The 13,654-nt window shown below is 40.7% G+C and overlaps 1 protein-coding gene across 1 annotated transcript in view; it reads left to right on the top strand.

Annotated features, from left to right (window-relative positions):
* Positions 1-8,911, top strand: part of LOC145530970 (uncharacterized) — a 43,746-nt gene extending 34,835 nt beyond the window's left edge. The window contains exon 4 of the mRNA XM_081552292.1: positions 8,667-8,911. Coding sequence (XP_081408418.1) covers positions 8,667-8,816 — 150 coding nt within the window. The 3' untranslated portion in view covers positions 8,817-8,911. The remainder of the gene's footprint in view (positions 1-8,666) is intronic.
* The last annotated feature ends 4,743 nt before the right edge of the window (positions 8,912-13,654 follow it).

The following is a 13,654-nucleotide window of genomic DNA, read 5'->3' as shown; positions in this document are numbered from 1 at the left end:
CAGAGTTCCAAAGAATAGCAAGGAGAGATAAGAAAGCCTTCCTCAGCAATCAATGCAAAGAAATAGAGGAAAACAATAGAATGGGAAAGACTAGAGATCTCTTCAAGAAAATTAGAGCTACCAAGGGAACATTTCATGCAAAGATGGGCTCAATAAAGGACAGAAATGGTACAGACCTAACAGAAGCAGAAGATATTGAGAAGAGGTGGCAAGAATACACAGAAGAACTATACAAAAAAGATCTTCATGACCCAGATAACCACAATGGTGTGATCACTTACCTAGAGCAAGACATCCTGAGTGTGAAGTCAAGTGGGCCTTAGGAAGCATCACTACGAACAAAGCTAGTGGAGGTGATGGAATTCCAGTTGAGCTATTTCAAATCCTAAAGGATGATGCTATGAAAGTGCTGCACTCTATATGCCAACAAATTTGGAAAACTCAGCAGTGGCCACAGGACTGGAAAAGGTCAGTTTTCATTCCAATCCCAAAGAAAGGCAATGCCAAAGAATGCTCAGACTACTGAATAATTGCACTCATCTCACATGCTAGCAAAGTAATGCTCAAAATTCTCCAAGCCAGGCTTCAACAGTACATGAACCATGAACTTCCAGATGTTCAAGCTGAATTTAGAAAAAGCAGAGGAACCAGATATCAGATTGACAACATTCACTTGATTATTGAAAAAGCAAGAGAGTTCCATAAAGACATCTACTTCTGCTTTATTGACTATGCCAAAGCCTTTGACTGTGTAGATCATGACAAACTGCGGAAAATTCTTCAAGAGATGGGAATACCAGACCACCTTACCTGCCTCCTGAGAAATCTGTATGCAGGTCAGGAAGCAACAGTTAGAGCCGGACATGGAACAATGGACTGGTGTCAAATTGGAAAAGGAATATGTCAAGGCTGCATATTGTCACCCAGCTTATTTAACTTATATGCAGAGTACATCATGTGAAATGCCAGGCTGGGTGAAACACAAGCTGGAATCCAGATTGCCAGGAGAAATATCAATAACCTCAGATATACAGATGACACAGTCCTCATGGCAGAAAGCAAAGAAGAACTGAAGACCTCTTGATGAAGGTTAAAGAGGAGAGTGAGAATGTTGGCTTAAAACTCAACATTCAAAAAACTAAGATCATGGCATCTGTCCCATGACTTCATGGCAAATAGATGGGGAAGAAATACAAAGAGTGGCAGATTTTTTTGGGGGGGCTCCAAAATCACTGCAGATGGTGACTACAGCCATGAAATTAAAAGACAATTATTCCTTGGAAGGAAAGTTATGACCAACCTAGACAGCATATTAAAAAGGAGAGACTTTACCTTGCTGACAAGGTCTGTCTAGTCAAAGCTATGGTTTTTTCAGTAGTCACGTATGGATATGAGAGCTGGACCATAAAGAAGGCTGAGTGCTGAAGAATTGATGCTTTTGAACTGTATTGTTGGAGAAGGCTCTTGAGAGTCCCTTGGACTGCAAGGAGATCAAACCAGTCAATCCTAAAGGAAATCAATCCTGAATATTTATTGGAAGGACTGATGCTGAAGATGAAAGTCTAAAAGTTTGGCCACCTGATGTGAAGAATTGACTCATTGGAAAAGACCCTGATGCTGGGAAAGATTGAAGGAGAGAGGCGAAGGGGATGACAAAGGATGAGATGGTTGGATGGCATCACCAACTCGATGGACATGAGTTTGAGCAAGTTCTGGAAGATAGTGAAAGAGAGGGAACCCTGGCATGCTGCAGTCCATGGGGTCACAAAGAGTCAGACACGACTGAGCGACTGAACTGAACCATAGTTTGTTTTATACATCTGTGACTCTATCTCTGTTTTATAAATAAGTTCATTTGTAACAGTTATTTAGATTCTACATATAAGCAACATTATATATTTGTCTTTCTCTGTCTGACTTACTTCACTCAGTATGACAATCTCTAGGCTCATCCATGTTGCTGCAAATGGCATGATTTCATTCTTTTTTAAGGTTGAGTAGTATTCCATCGTGTATATGAACCACATTTTCTTTATCTATTCTTCTGTCTGTATAAACACACTTTGTTGAGCAGTGTGATTTCAGGGATCTGGAGTGAGTGGTGCTAAGTGAAACAGGAAAATCCAACACAAGAAAGCATGATCAAGTTGGCAACCACTAAAGGGTGATTTCTTAATCCTACCCGTCTTTCTGAGAGGCACATGTACTATGTCTTAGGACTGTAGCTCTGGGGATAAAAGGTGGGAAAAAAAGTTCATTGGTTCTCATTCTCCATTGGTCAAAGTTTACCTCAAAGAGTATTAAGTCCGTGGCACTTCTGGTTTGTGCATGGTTAGGTGCCAAGCAGATTTCCACAGTAGCCCACACTGCAGCATCAAATAGAAGCCAGGAGCAGGTCCCAGGCTGTACCTGTTTGAAGCTGGTTGTTGCCTGTGAAGAACTGATCCAGGCAACAACTGCTAAATTAAGAGACAAGTGATCCCTAGAGGATCTGGAGTTACACACAGAGTATCTGATACAAACTGTGAAAAGGGAGAGGGGCAGGAGAGAAGGTGGAAATAAATCAGGCAAGTTTGAATGCTAACTGGCTATTGGGTGATAGTAAGAAATTGAAAGAAGATTGACCATGAGTTATATGCTGGTTTTAAAAATGTCCACTAACTTTTTCATATTCCTCTCTTCAAAGGATAGAACTTTTGATCAACCTATTTGCAGAGCAGAAATAGAGATACAGACATAGAGGATGGTCTTGTGGAGAGGATAGGACGAATCGAGAGTAGCATTGATATATACCACCACCATGTTCAAATTAGATAGCTAAAGGGAAGCTGCGATATAATACAGGGAGCTCAGTCTGCTGCTCTGTGATGACCTAAGGGGTGGGATAGGGGTGGGTAGGAGAGAGGCTCAAGAAGGAGGGGATATATTTATCAGCTGATTAGCGATGTTGTACAGCAGAAAACAACACAACATTGTAAAGCACTTATCCTCCAATTAAAATTGGGCTTCTCTGGTGGCTCAGATGGTAAAGTAAAGAGTCTGCCTGCAGTGCAGGAGACCCGGGTTCAATCCCTGGCTCAGGAAGATCTCCAGAAAAGAAAATGGCAACCCACTCCAGTATTCTTGTCTGGAGAATCCCATGGACAGAGGAGAACAGCAGTCTACAGTCTATGGGGTTGCAAAGAGTTGGACACGACTGAGCAACTTCACTTTTCCTTTTTTTTCCAATTAAAATAAAAGGTAGAACCTAATCCTCTCCCTCCACCCCCTCCTTGGATGTCTGTGGGATTTATTGACTCATTTCTAATGAATATAATGTCATAGAAATGATCTTGTGTGTCTTCCAAGACTACATCATAAAAGTATTGCAACTTGTACCTTGCTGTTTCTCAGACTGTTAATTCTGGGGAAAGCCAGCCACCATGCCATTAGGACACACTAGCAGCTCTGTGGAGAGTTCCAGGCCAAAAGAAACTTGGTGCTTCCTATTAACACCTTACCAGCCATAGGTACGAGCCACCTTAAAATAGATCCTTTAGCCACAGCTGAGGTTTCAGATGACTGCAGCCCCGGCCAATAATTGCAGCCTCATGACAGAGCCTGAGCCAGAACCACCCAGTTAAGTCATTCCTGAAACCCTGACCCACAGAAATTGTGTGAGAAAAGGAATGTTTATTATTGTTTTAACTTTCTAGCTTGGTGAGTAATTTGCTGCACAGCAATGATCAACTAAAACAAGTTAATAATTGTTGAGGCTGGGTGTTGTGTTTATTGTACTATTCCATTTTTGTGTGTGTTGGTTATCTCTGTGATACTTCATATTAACATGACAAAAGTTAAATATTGAGTCTGTATATTGCATCGTCAAATAATTATTTCCAAGTGTGTTAAAGACTATTTGTAAAAAGCAAAAATGCCTGGTAAATTATCATCTTTGTTACTTCAAGATAGGAGAAGATTTCTTAAACAAGACTTAAAAAGCAACGACTATAAAGATTGATAAATTAACCTACACTAAAAATAAGGACTATTTATTGAGTTATACCATTAAGGAAGTGAAAAGTTGACCAAAAATCTGGAAAATGATATTTGTCACACATACAATGAAGAAAAAATTAGAGTCTAAAATATATAAATCAATAATAAATAGAAAAACTAATAGAAAAATGGGCAAAGGATATGAAGGTACAATTCACAAAAGGAGAGACCTAAGTGACCAATTAACAAATAAAAGATTGATCAACCAGTATCTACAACTCTGTTTTGGTCACCACAATAATTAACACCCCTTCCCCTAACAGCCCTCAATGGTTGACTGCAGTTGGTGTATAAATACCCTCAAATATTCAAGCCCTCTTGCCTCCCTGGAGTTGGTGTCCTACAACATTTCTCAGAGTTTCCCTTAAAACTAGCACTCTGTGTTGACTTTCCTTCCCTTCCATGTCTGACTTCCCCACACCCCTAACTGCCTCCTAGGATTACATCCCACAGAAACCTTGAATACTTGTCTCAGGGCTTTCTTCTGAGGGAACCTAAAGTAACATAAAATTGTTCAAGCTCCTTGCCAGCATGGAGCAAAGTCTGACCCCTGGTAACTCTGTGAGGAATTTTTCTTACATGAAAAAACTTTTAGACTCCCTTGAAGTGAACATGGAAGAAAGGGGCCTGATGGTTTCAAAAGAAGCCTGAAGGTGAGGAAGCCCAGACCATGGCTTAGGCCCAGAATTCAAAGGTGACCCATGGATCTCTTGTAGTTCTCTGTCCTCTTTGAACCTTGTCCATAATCCATGCCCTCGGCTCTGACTTGCTGCTGTTCACAGCTGAACTCTCCCTGTTACTTGAGCCATTTTTGATACGCTGATCTGGCTTCAGCCTGTTTAACTTGGTAAACACCACAATCTGGGCCACACCTTTTGTCACAGGCCAGGCTTTTGGTCTGCTGACTTTGCATACAGGGTTACCTGCCACTCCTCCCCGACCTTGGGGTTCTTGCCACAGTCACAGTACAAGTGAATGCAAGAACCACTTCACTGTAAGGAAGTCTGCATCGCTGCCAGTGGCTTCTCAGATGATGGGAGCTAGTGCCAGTGGCTCAGCAGCAACATGAAATGGGGATCTCTGTGTAGGCATCCGAGGCCTTGATCACAACTCTGGCAGTAATCTGTATTAGGGCCTTGGGCAAGCTCTAGAAACAGAGATGGTGTTTCTAGTGGTACCGGGACAGTGAATTTTGATGAGAGTCAGCTTGGAGAGGAGAAGTCTTCTCTAAGAGCAGGAAATGAGGAAATGAACATCTTCCATGGGTTTGCCATATTGTCTCAATGTTAACATTGTCTGATATGGCTTTGGTTGTATGCAGGGGGCTTCCAAACACTTTTTGCCTGTTTTACTTTCTTTTGCCAAGCGATAAATTACCCCTAAATTTAGGGGGTTACAACAACAATTTGCTATTCTCATGGGTCCTGTGGGTCAGAAATCTGAGGGCAACTTGACTAGGCAATCCTAGTTTAGGGTCTTTCAAGAGGTCAGTTAAGATGTTGACCAGGGCTGCCACCATCTGAAGCCTTGACTGGGGCTAAAAGATCAACTTTCAAGTTGACTCACACACATATCTGGCAAGTTCATGCTGGCTCTTGATATGAGGCCTCAATTCCTCACCATCTGGGCCTTTCCATGGGCTGTTTGAGTGACCTTGTGACGTGAGGACTGGCTTTTTCCAAAGCAAGTGAAGAGAGAAAGAAAAGGGTTGTGGGGAGAGAGAGGGGTACTGACTATCCTTTGTATGGTCACATCCTACCACATTCTATTTGTTAGAAGTGAGTCACTAAAATCTGGCCTACATTCTAGAGAGAGGAACTAAACTCCAACTTATAAAGATAAAGGGAGTATCAAAGAATTTGTGGACAGTTTTTTTTTTATAAAGCACCACATTACTTTTAGTTCAATAGCTAACTGTAACTTGGATTATAAGTTCTTTTCTAGCTTCTATTTCTGACCAGCTAAGTCCATTTTTCTGTTCTTTCCTTATGTAATCAGTAAGATACAAATCATCAGTTAAGAATAAAATATGGTCAACTCCTATTACTTTAATCAATAATTAGAACACTTACCTGCCCTAATTAGGAGGAAATCTGGTGTCTTCCTCTAGAATCCCTCTCTCTTTTTTAATGTTACCCAAGGGACCTATGGTTTATTCAGTCTCAAGTGGCCAGCTCAGCTTCCAAACAAGTCAGAGTTGTTCATCCAACTTGTGAAAAGTAGGATGTCAAGAGAGGACACCGAGAAGCCATCCCACTCATCTCCGGGAGGTGGCACAAGGGAATACTGTCAGGTGTGAAGGTTGTGAAAATACAGTGCTTGGAGCTCCTGCTGTGTGGAGTGTAACCGGCAGCCCAGCTGCCATGTTCTGGCTCCACCACCACCCTTGTGCTAATGGAGTCCTCGTACTATGAGATTCAGGACTACTCTAATCAGCATCTTTGCCTTCAGCACTCTCCATCGGACCACACAAGGCTTTCTTGCAACTGCCTGCATTCTGAGACTCTTAATCAACCTTTCCGTCCCCCTTCTTTCACAGCTGTCAGAGTTTTATTCCAATCTGAGTCCTCTCCCTGCCTTTTCTTGCTCCCTTGCTCATTATCCTTCACAGGTGTTTCCCCTAATAAGTCTCTTGCACTAATTCTGTTCTGGAATCTGTTTCTTGGTAGCGTTCTAGGCATTCATAGTGCTGGAGCTGATTCCCACTGGCTTGTGGGAGCAGATTCTGTGCATGGTTTCCCAGCACCACTTTCAGTGACATCATATTGGTAGCCTGAAATAGGTCGTGATGGGAGTATTTACACCGTAGCAATCAACAAATGCTACACCTGGAGGCTTTTTCTCCCTAGCAAGCTGGTTGTTAAACATTCATCAGTATGTCTTCTGTACCCAACAGAAACGTGAGCATATGTTCATCAAGAGATCTGTGTGAGATTCCTACTCTGTTCATTATAGAGAAATAAAAAAAATGAGCTACTATATACAGCAATATGGGTGAGACTCACAAACATAATGCTAAGTGAAAGACAGTCACAAAAGAGTCCATATTGTAGCATTACATTTACATAAAGTAAAAAACTAGCAAAACTAATCTATAGTGTAAGAAGTCAGTTGAGGGACTTCTCTAGAGGTCCAGTGGTTAGGACTTGGCACTTTCACTGCTGGGGCTGGGGCTCAATTCCTGGTCAGGGAACTAAGATCCTGAAAGTCAAGTGGTGTGGCCTGAAAAAAAAAAATCTATATATCTCTATCTCTGTAGCCACCTAATTAGCTGTTCTATGAAGGCAGGGGATTTTTAAACACAATTTTAAAATTGTTTGCGGCTGCTGCTAAGTCGCTTCAGTCGTGTTCGACTCTGTGCGACCCCATAGACAGAAGCCCACCAGGCTCCGCCGTCCCTGGGATTCTCCAGGCAAGAATACTGGAGTGGGTTGCCATTTCCTTCTCCATTTAAAATTGTTTAACTGTGGTTAAAAAAAAAAACACATATCATAAAATTTATCATCTTAACCGTTTTTTAAAACTATATTTATTTATTTATTTTTGGCTGTATCAGGTCTCAGTTGCAGCACACAGGCTTCTTTCTAGTTGAGGTGTGCCAGCTTGGTAATTGCAGTGTGTGGGCTTAGCTGCCCCACAACATGGGATCTTAGTTCCTGACCAGGGATTGAACCCATGTCCACTGCATTGCAAAGTAGATTCTTAACCACTGGACCACCAGGTAAGCTCCTCTTGACATTTCTAAGTATACAGTTCAGTAGTATTAAGTAGATTCATATTGTTGTCCAGAACTTTTTCATCTTGCAAAACTCAAACTCTATATCTATTAAATAACCAGGGCCCACTTTCTCCTCCCCATGGTTACCTCATGTAAGAGGAATCATACATGATTGTGGCTGACTTATTTCACTTAACATAACGTCTTCAAGATTCATCCATGTTGTAGCATATGTCAGAATTTCTTTCCTCTTTAAGGCTGAATATTATTCCACTGTACTTATTTACCACATTTTATTTATCCACTCATCCACTGATGGATGCTCGGATTGCTTCTACCTTTTTGGCTATTGTACAAAAATAATGTTGCAGTGAACATGAGTGTACAATATCTCTTCAAGATCCTGCTTTCAATTATTTTGCATGTATATATACATATACACCCACAAATGATATTGCTGGCCCGTATGGTAATTCTATTTTTAATGTTTCCAGGAACTGCCAAACCAGTCACCATAACAGCTATACCATTTTACATTCACGCTAATGGTGCACAAAGGTTCCAATTTCTCCATATTCTTGTCATTTTCTATTTTCTGTATTTTGTTTGTTTGATTGATAGTAGCCATTCTAATGGATGTGAGGATTTTCTTTTATACGTTTTTTCACTGTTGCCTCCCCAGAGCCTAGATCAATCTTTAGTTCATAGCAGCCACTCAATAAATACTAGCTGCATACATGAATAAATTGAATGAGTTGATTTCATGTATAGGGCTGAACAGTGGTGCCCCATAAGATTTGTCCACATTCTTGCCCAAGAACCCATGAATATTAGTGTATTTGGAAAAGTGTCTTTGTAGATGAAATTAATTAAGGATTTTGAGATAACAAGATCATTCTGGATTACCTAGGTGGGCCCTTGGTCTAACAACAATGGTACTTATAAGAGATACACACAGGAGAAGAGAACACAGAGGAGAAGACAGTGTGATGACAAAAATTGGAGTGATGTGGCCGCGAGCCAAGGAGGACAAGGAATGCCAATAGCCACCAGAAGCTAGAACAGTCAAGGAAGGATTCTCCCCTAAAGTCTCCAGAGGGAATGCAGCCCTGCTGAAACCCAGAAATGTAAGGGAATAAATTCCTGTTGTTTTTGCTACTGAGTTTTTGATGATTTGTTATAGCATTCACAGAAAACTAATACAGGTTGTTACCTATAATTCTGAGAAGTTTTATCAAAAGGGTAGCTTCAGGAGTGGGGTGGGAGGAGAAGAATAGGTGAAGGAAATTAAGAAGGAAAACCTTGCAGCTACAAAATAAATGTCACAGGTATGAAATGCAAAGAAATAGAGGAAAATAATAGAACAGGAAAGACTAGAGATCTCTTCAAGAAAATTAGAGATACCAAGGGAACAGTTCATGCAAAGATGGGAACAATAAAGGACAGAAATATTAAGGACCAAACAGAAACAGAAGAAATTAAGAAGAAATGGCAAGAATATACAGAAGAACTGCGCAAAAAAGATCTTAATGACTGAGATAACCATGATGGTCTGGTCACTCATCTAGAGCCAGACATCCTGAGTGTGAAGTCAAGTGGGCCTTAGGAAGCACTACTATGAATGAAGCTAGTGGAGGTGATGGAATTCCAGTTGAGCTATTTCAAACCCTAAAAGATGATGCTGTCAGAGTGCTGCACTCAATATATCAACAAATTTGAAAAACTCAGCAGTGGCCACAGGACTGGAGAAGGTCAGTTTTCATTCCAATCCCAAAGAAGGGCAATGCCAAAGAATGTTCAAACTACCATACAATTGTGCTCATTTCACATGCTAGCAAGGCAATGCTCAACATCCTTCAAGCTAGGCTTCAACAGTACATGAACCAAGAACTTACAGATGTACAAGCTGGAGGAAAGACAGAGGAACAAGAGATCAAATTGCCAACATTCCCTGGATGACAGAAAAAGCAAGAGAATTTCAGAAACACATCTACTTCTGCTTCCTTGACTATGCTAAAGCCTTTGACTGTGTGGATCATGACAAACTGTGGAAAATTCTTCAAGAGATGGGAATACCAGACCACCTTACCTGCCTCCTGAGAAATCTGTATGCAGGTCAAGAAGCAACAGTTAGAGCCAGACATGGAACAATGGACTGGTTCAAAATTGGGAAAGGAGTACGTCAAGGCTGTATACTGTCACCTTGCTTATTTAACTTCTATGCAGAGTACATCATGCAAAACACTGGGCTGGATGAAGCACAAGCTGGAATCAATATTGCAGGGAGAAATACCAATAACCTTAGATATGCAGATGACACCACCATTATGGAAGAAAGCGAAGAGGAACTAAAGAGCCTCTTGATGAAGGTAAAAGAGAAGAGTGAAAAAGCTGACTTAAAACTCAACTTTCAAAAAAACTAACATCATGGCATCTATCACATCACTTCATGGCAAATAGATGGGAAAACAATGGAAACAGCGAGAGACTTTATTTTCTTGGGCTCTAAAATCACTGTAGATGGTGACTGTAGCCATGAAATTAAAAGACGCTTGCTCCTTGGAAGAAAAGCTATGACCAACCTTGATAGCATATTAAAGAGCAGAGACATCACTTTGCCGACAAACTTCCAAATAGTCAAAGCTATGATTTTTCCAGTAGTCATGTATGGATATAAGAGTTGGACCATAAAGAAGGCTGAGTGCCAAAGAATTGATGCTTTTGAACTGTGGTGTTGGAGAAGACTCTTGAGAGACCCTTGGACTGCAAGGAGATCTAATCGGTCCATCCTAAAGGAAATCAGTCCTGAATATTCATTGGAGGGACTGATGCTGAAGCTGAAGCTCAGTACTTTGGCCACCTGATGCGAAGAGCTGACTCATTGGAAAAGACCCTGATGCTGGGAAAGATTGAGGGCAAGAGAAGAGGTGACAGAGGATGACATGGTTGGATGGCATCATCAGCTCAATGGACATGAGTTTGAGCAAACTCCAGGAGATAGTGAAGGACAGGGAAGCCTGGCTTGCTGCAGTCCATGGGGTATTGAAGTGACTGAACAACAACAACAATGGAATGTACAGTGTGGGGAAAGCAATCAATAATAATATAATACCTTTATGGCGATAGATGGTACCGAGACTTATTATGGTGGTCTTTTTGGAAGCTATAGAAATACCAATCCCTATGTTGTACGCTAGGAACTAATACAGCGTTTCAGGTCAATTATACTTCAAAAACAAATAAACTTATCATAAAAGAGATCAAATTTGTGGTTACCAGAGGAGGAGGTTGTTGGGGGGTGGGGGTGGAATTGGATTGAAGGCATTCAAAAGGTACAGACTTCTACATATACGATAAATAAGTGCTACAAATGTAATATGCAGCATGATTAATACAGTAAACTCTTGTGTATTATATATGAAAATTGTTAAGAAGGTAAATCCTAAGAATTCTGACTATAAGGAAAAGTATTTTTTCTGTTTCTTTAATTTTATATCTATATGAGATGATAGATGTTCTACTAAACTTATTGTGATAATCGTTTCATGATGTATGAAAATGAAATCAGTATGCTGTACACCTAAAATGTATACATTACTGTTATGTAATCATATCTCAATAAACCTGAGGGGAAATGGCTTTAGTTTTGGGAAGCTCTAATTTGAAGTCATTCTTCATCGGTATACTATTTAGCAAGGACAATTGTTTTTTAATGCTATTACTGTTTTCATAACATTTAATCTACGTACAGGAGAAGCTTTTTAGTTCTCTACTGTAGAAATTTGAGGAAGTGGGCGTGTTCGTCCAATAGAAATTTCAAGACCTCTGCATTTAAATTGGTTATCTCTTCCCAAGACTGGACTTTGTCCCTTGAGTTGATATAAAGGCTACTTTATATTTGTGGGGCTTGTTTATGGAGGCCACTAGGAGCTCTGCCATAGCTCTGTGCTCCCAGGTCAAGTGTTCCTAAATACTTTCCCTTAGACCCTGCTAAGGAGTATTGGGATCTTATGTTTGTAGGTTATCTATCCCTCATATGGGAGCTGCTACCCAACTGAGGTTCATTCCTAGAACCCTCCCAGCTGTGATTATTAGAAAGTTTCAGGATCAGTCTTTTTCTTAGGCAATATAGAACTTAAACAGTTAGGTAAGATCTGACATCTGTAATCAAGGAATTACTTCATTTCACGTAGACTAAAAGTATAAGACCTTTGGCATACTAAAATATGTTGATATTTCAAACAGTTCAGAGCAAGGTCTTCTGATGTTTAGGGACTGTCAGACAGCTAATCAGATTGATCTTACAGGGGAGCATTTCTCCTTGGTTTACAATGCTCAGTAAATATTCATGGTTTGCAGTAAACTGCTAGTACCCCTCCCAATTTCCTTTACTGGATCCTTCTTACTGCTGAGTGAAGGCTGCTAAATGAAACATGTGTACAAAATACTGGCCCTTTTGCCTCAGGATGGTATCAACTCTATGGTACAATTCATGCTCCATAACTCTCCATAGGATCAGGCTGAAGTTCCAGATAAGACTGCATTCTTGATCAGCTACCTTCCCTGCTTCCTTCATTGTCTTTCTCCTAAGAGTACTCTCCCAACAAATTGTATACTCAAATTCTATTTCAGGCTCTGCTCTTGGGGAAATGGACCTAAGACATTGCATAAATTAAAAACTATAAAAAATCATTCATGTCCATGACCTGAAGATAATGCTATAATGCAAGCAAAGATATAGAAAATGATGACTTGAAATTGGAGAGAGCAAAAGGACCACACAAAGAGAATGCTTTTCTTGAGGGAAAAAAAACAAAAGCCCAAAACACCAGCAGAGACTACTTCATACCATCTTAGTGGCAAATAACCTTGGCCGAGCAGCTGATAAGAACTATGTTATTTAGAATCTGAGCTTAGAACGGTTAGTTCCATATCAAAGGCTAAGAATTCTTGCCTATTGATCTTAACTTTTCTGGGACCTGGAGGTAGCTGCCTTGACAAGGACTAGTGGAGAAAAAAGTGGCATGGGATTTCAGGTAGAACAGCCACAGAATCTAGGTGATAAGGCATAAGGAGTCCTGCATATGTACTTTCGGAGCAGCAGTGATCCCTTTCATTACGAGTGACTGGATATTATAGTATCAGAACCCACTCAGAATTATATACAGATGACTGTGGTTTTTCCAGGAGTCACGTATGGATGTGAGAGCTGGACAATTAAAAAGGTTGCACGCTGAAGAATTGATGCCTTTGAACTGTGGCTTTGGAGAAGACTCTTGAGAGTCCCTTGGACTGCAAGGATATCAAGCCAGTCAATCCTAAAGGAAATCAACCCTGAATATTCATTGGAAGGACTGATGCTGAAGCTGAAGCTCCAATACTTTGGCCACCTAGTGCAAAGCGCTGGCTCATTGAAAAATACTCTGATGCTGGGAAAGATTGAAGGCAGGAGGAAAAGGGGATGACAGAGGATGAGATGGTTGGATGGCATCACCGACTCGATAGACATGAATTTGATCAAGTTCTGGGAGATGGTGAAGGACAGGGAAGTCTGGCATTCTGCAGTCCATGGGGTTGCAAAGAGTCAGACACAGCTGAGTAACTGAACTGAAGTCTCAGAGGAGCTAGACTTCTTTTAAGGCAGCTGGATTTCCCCAGAGTATGTGCTCTGAGCCACTTAGAAGGAAACTGCAAAACTTCCTATGACCTAGACTCAAATTCTCTGCCCATCACTTCTATCATAGTCTATTGATTAAATAAATCACTAAGGCCACCCCAGATTCAAGGACTGGGGGATTAGTCCCCATCTTTCCACTGAAAGACTGTAAAAGAATTTGTAGCCATCTTTAATGCATCATACATAAAGTATAGCGGACTCTGACAACAGTATGGCCTCTT

This window comes from Giraffa tippelskirchi, chromosome 13, assembly GCF_054371585.1.
Source record: "Giraffa tippelskirchi isolate mGirTip1 chromosome 13, T2T-mGirTip1v1.2.pri, whole genome shotgun sequence".
NCBI lineage: Eukaryota > Metazoa > Chordata > Mammalia > Artiodactyla > Giraffidae > Giraffa > Giraffa tippelskirchi.
The sequence above is the reverse complement of the archived record's forward strand: the minus strand, read 5'-3'. Positions and strand labels throughout refer to the sequence as shown.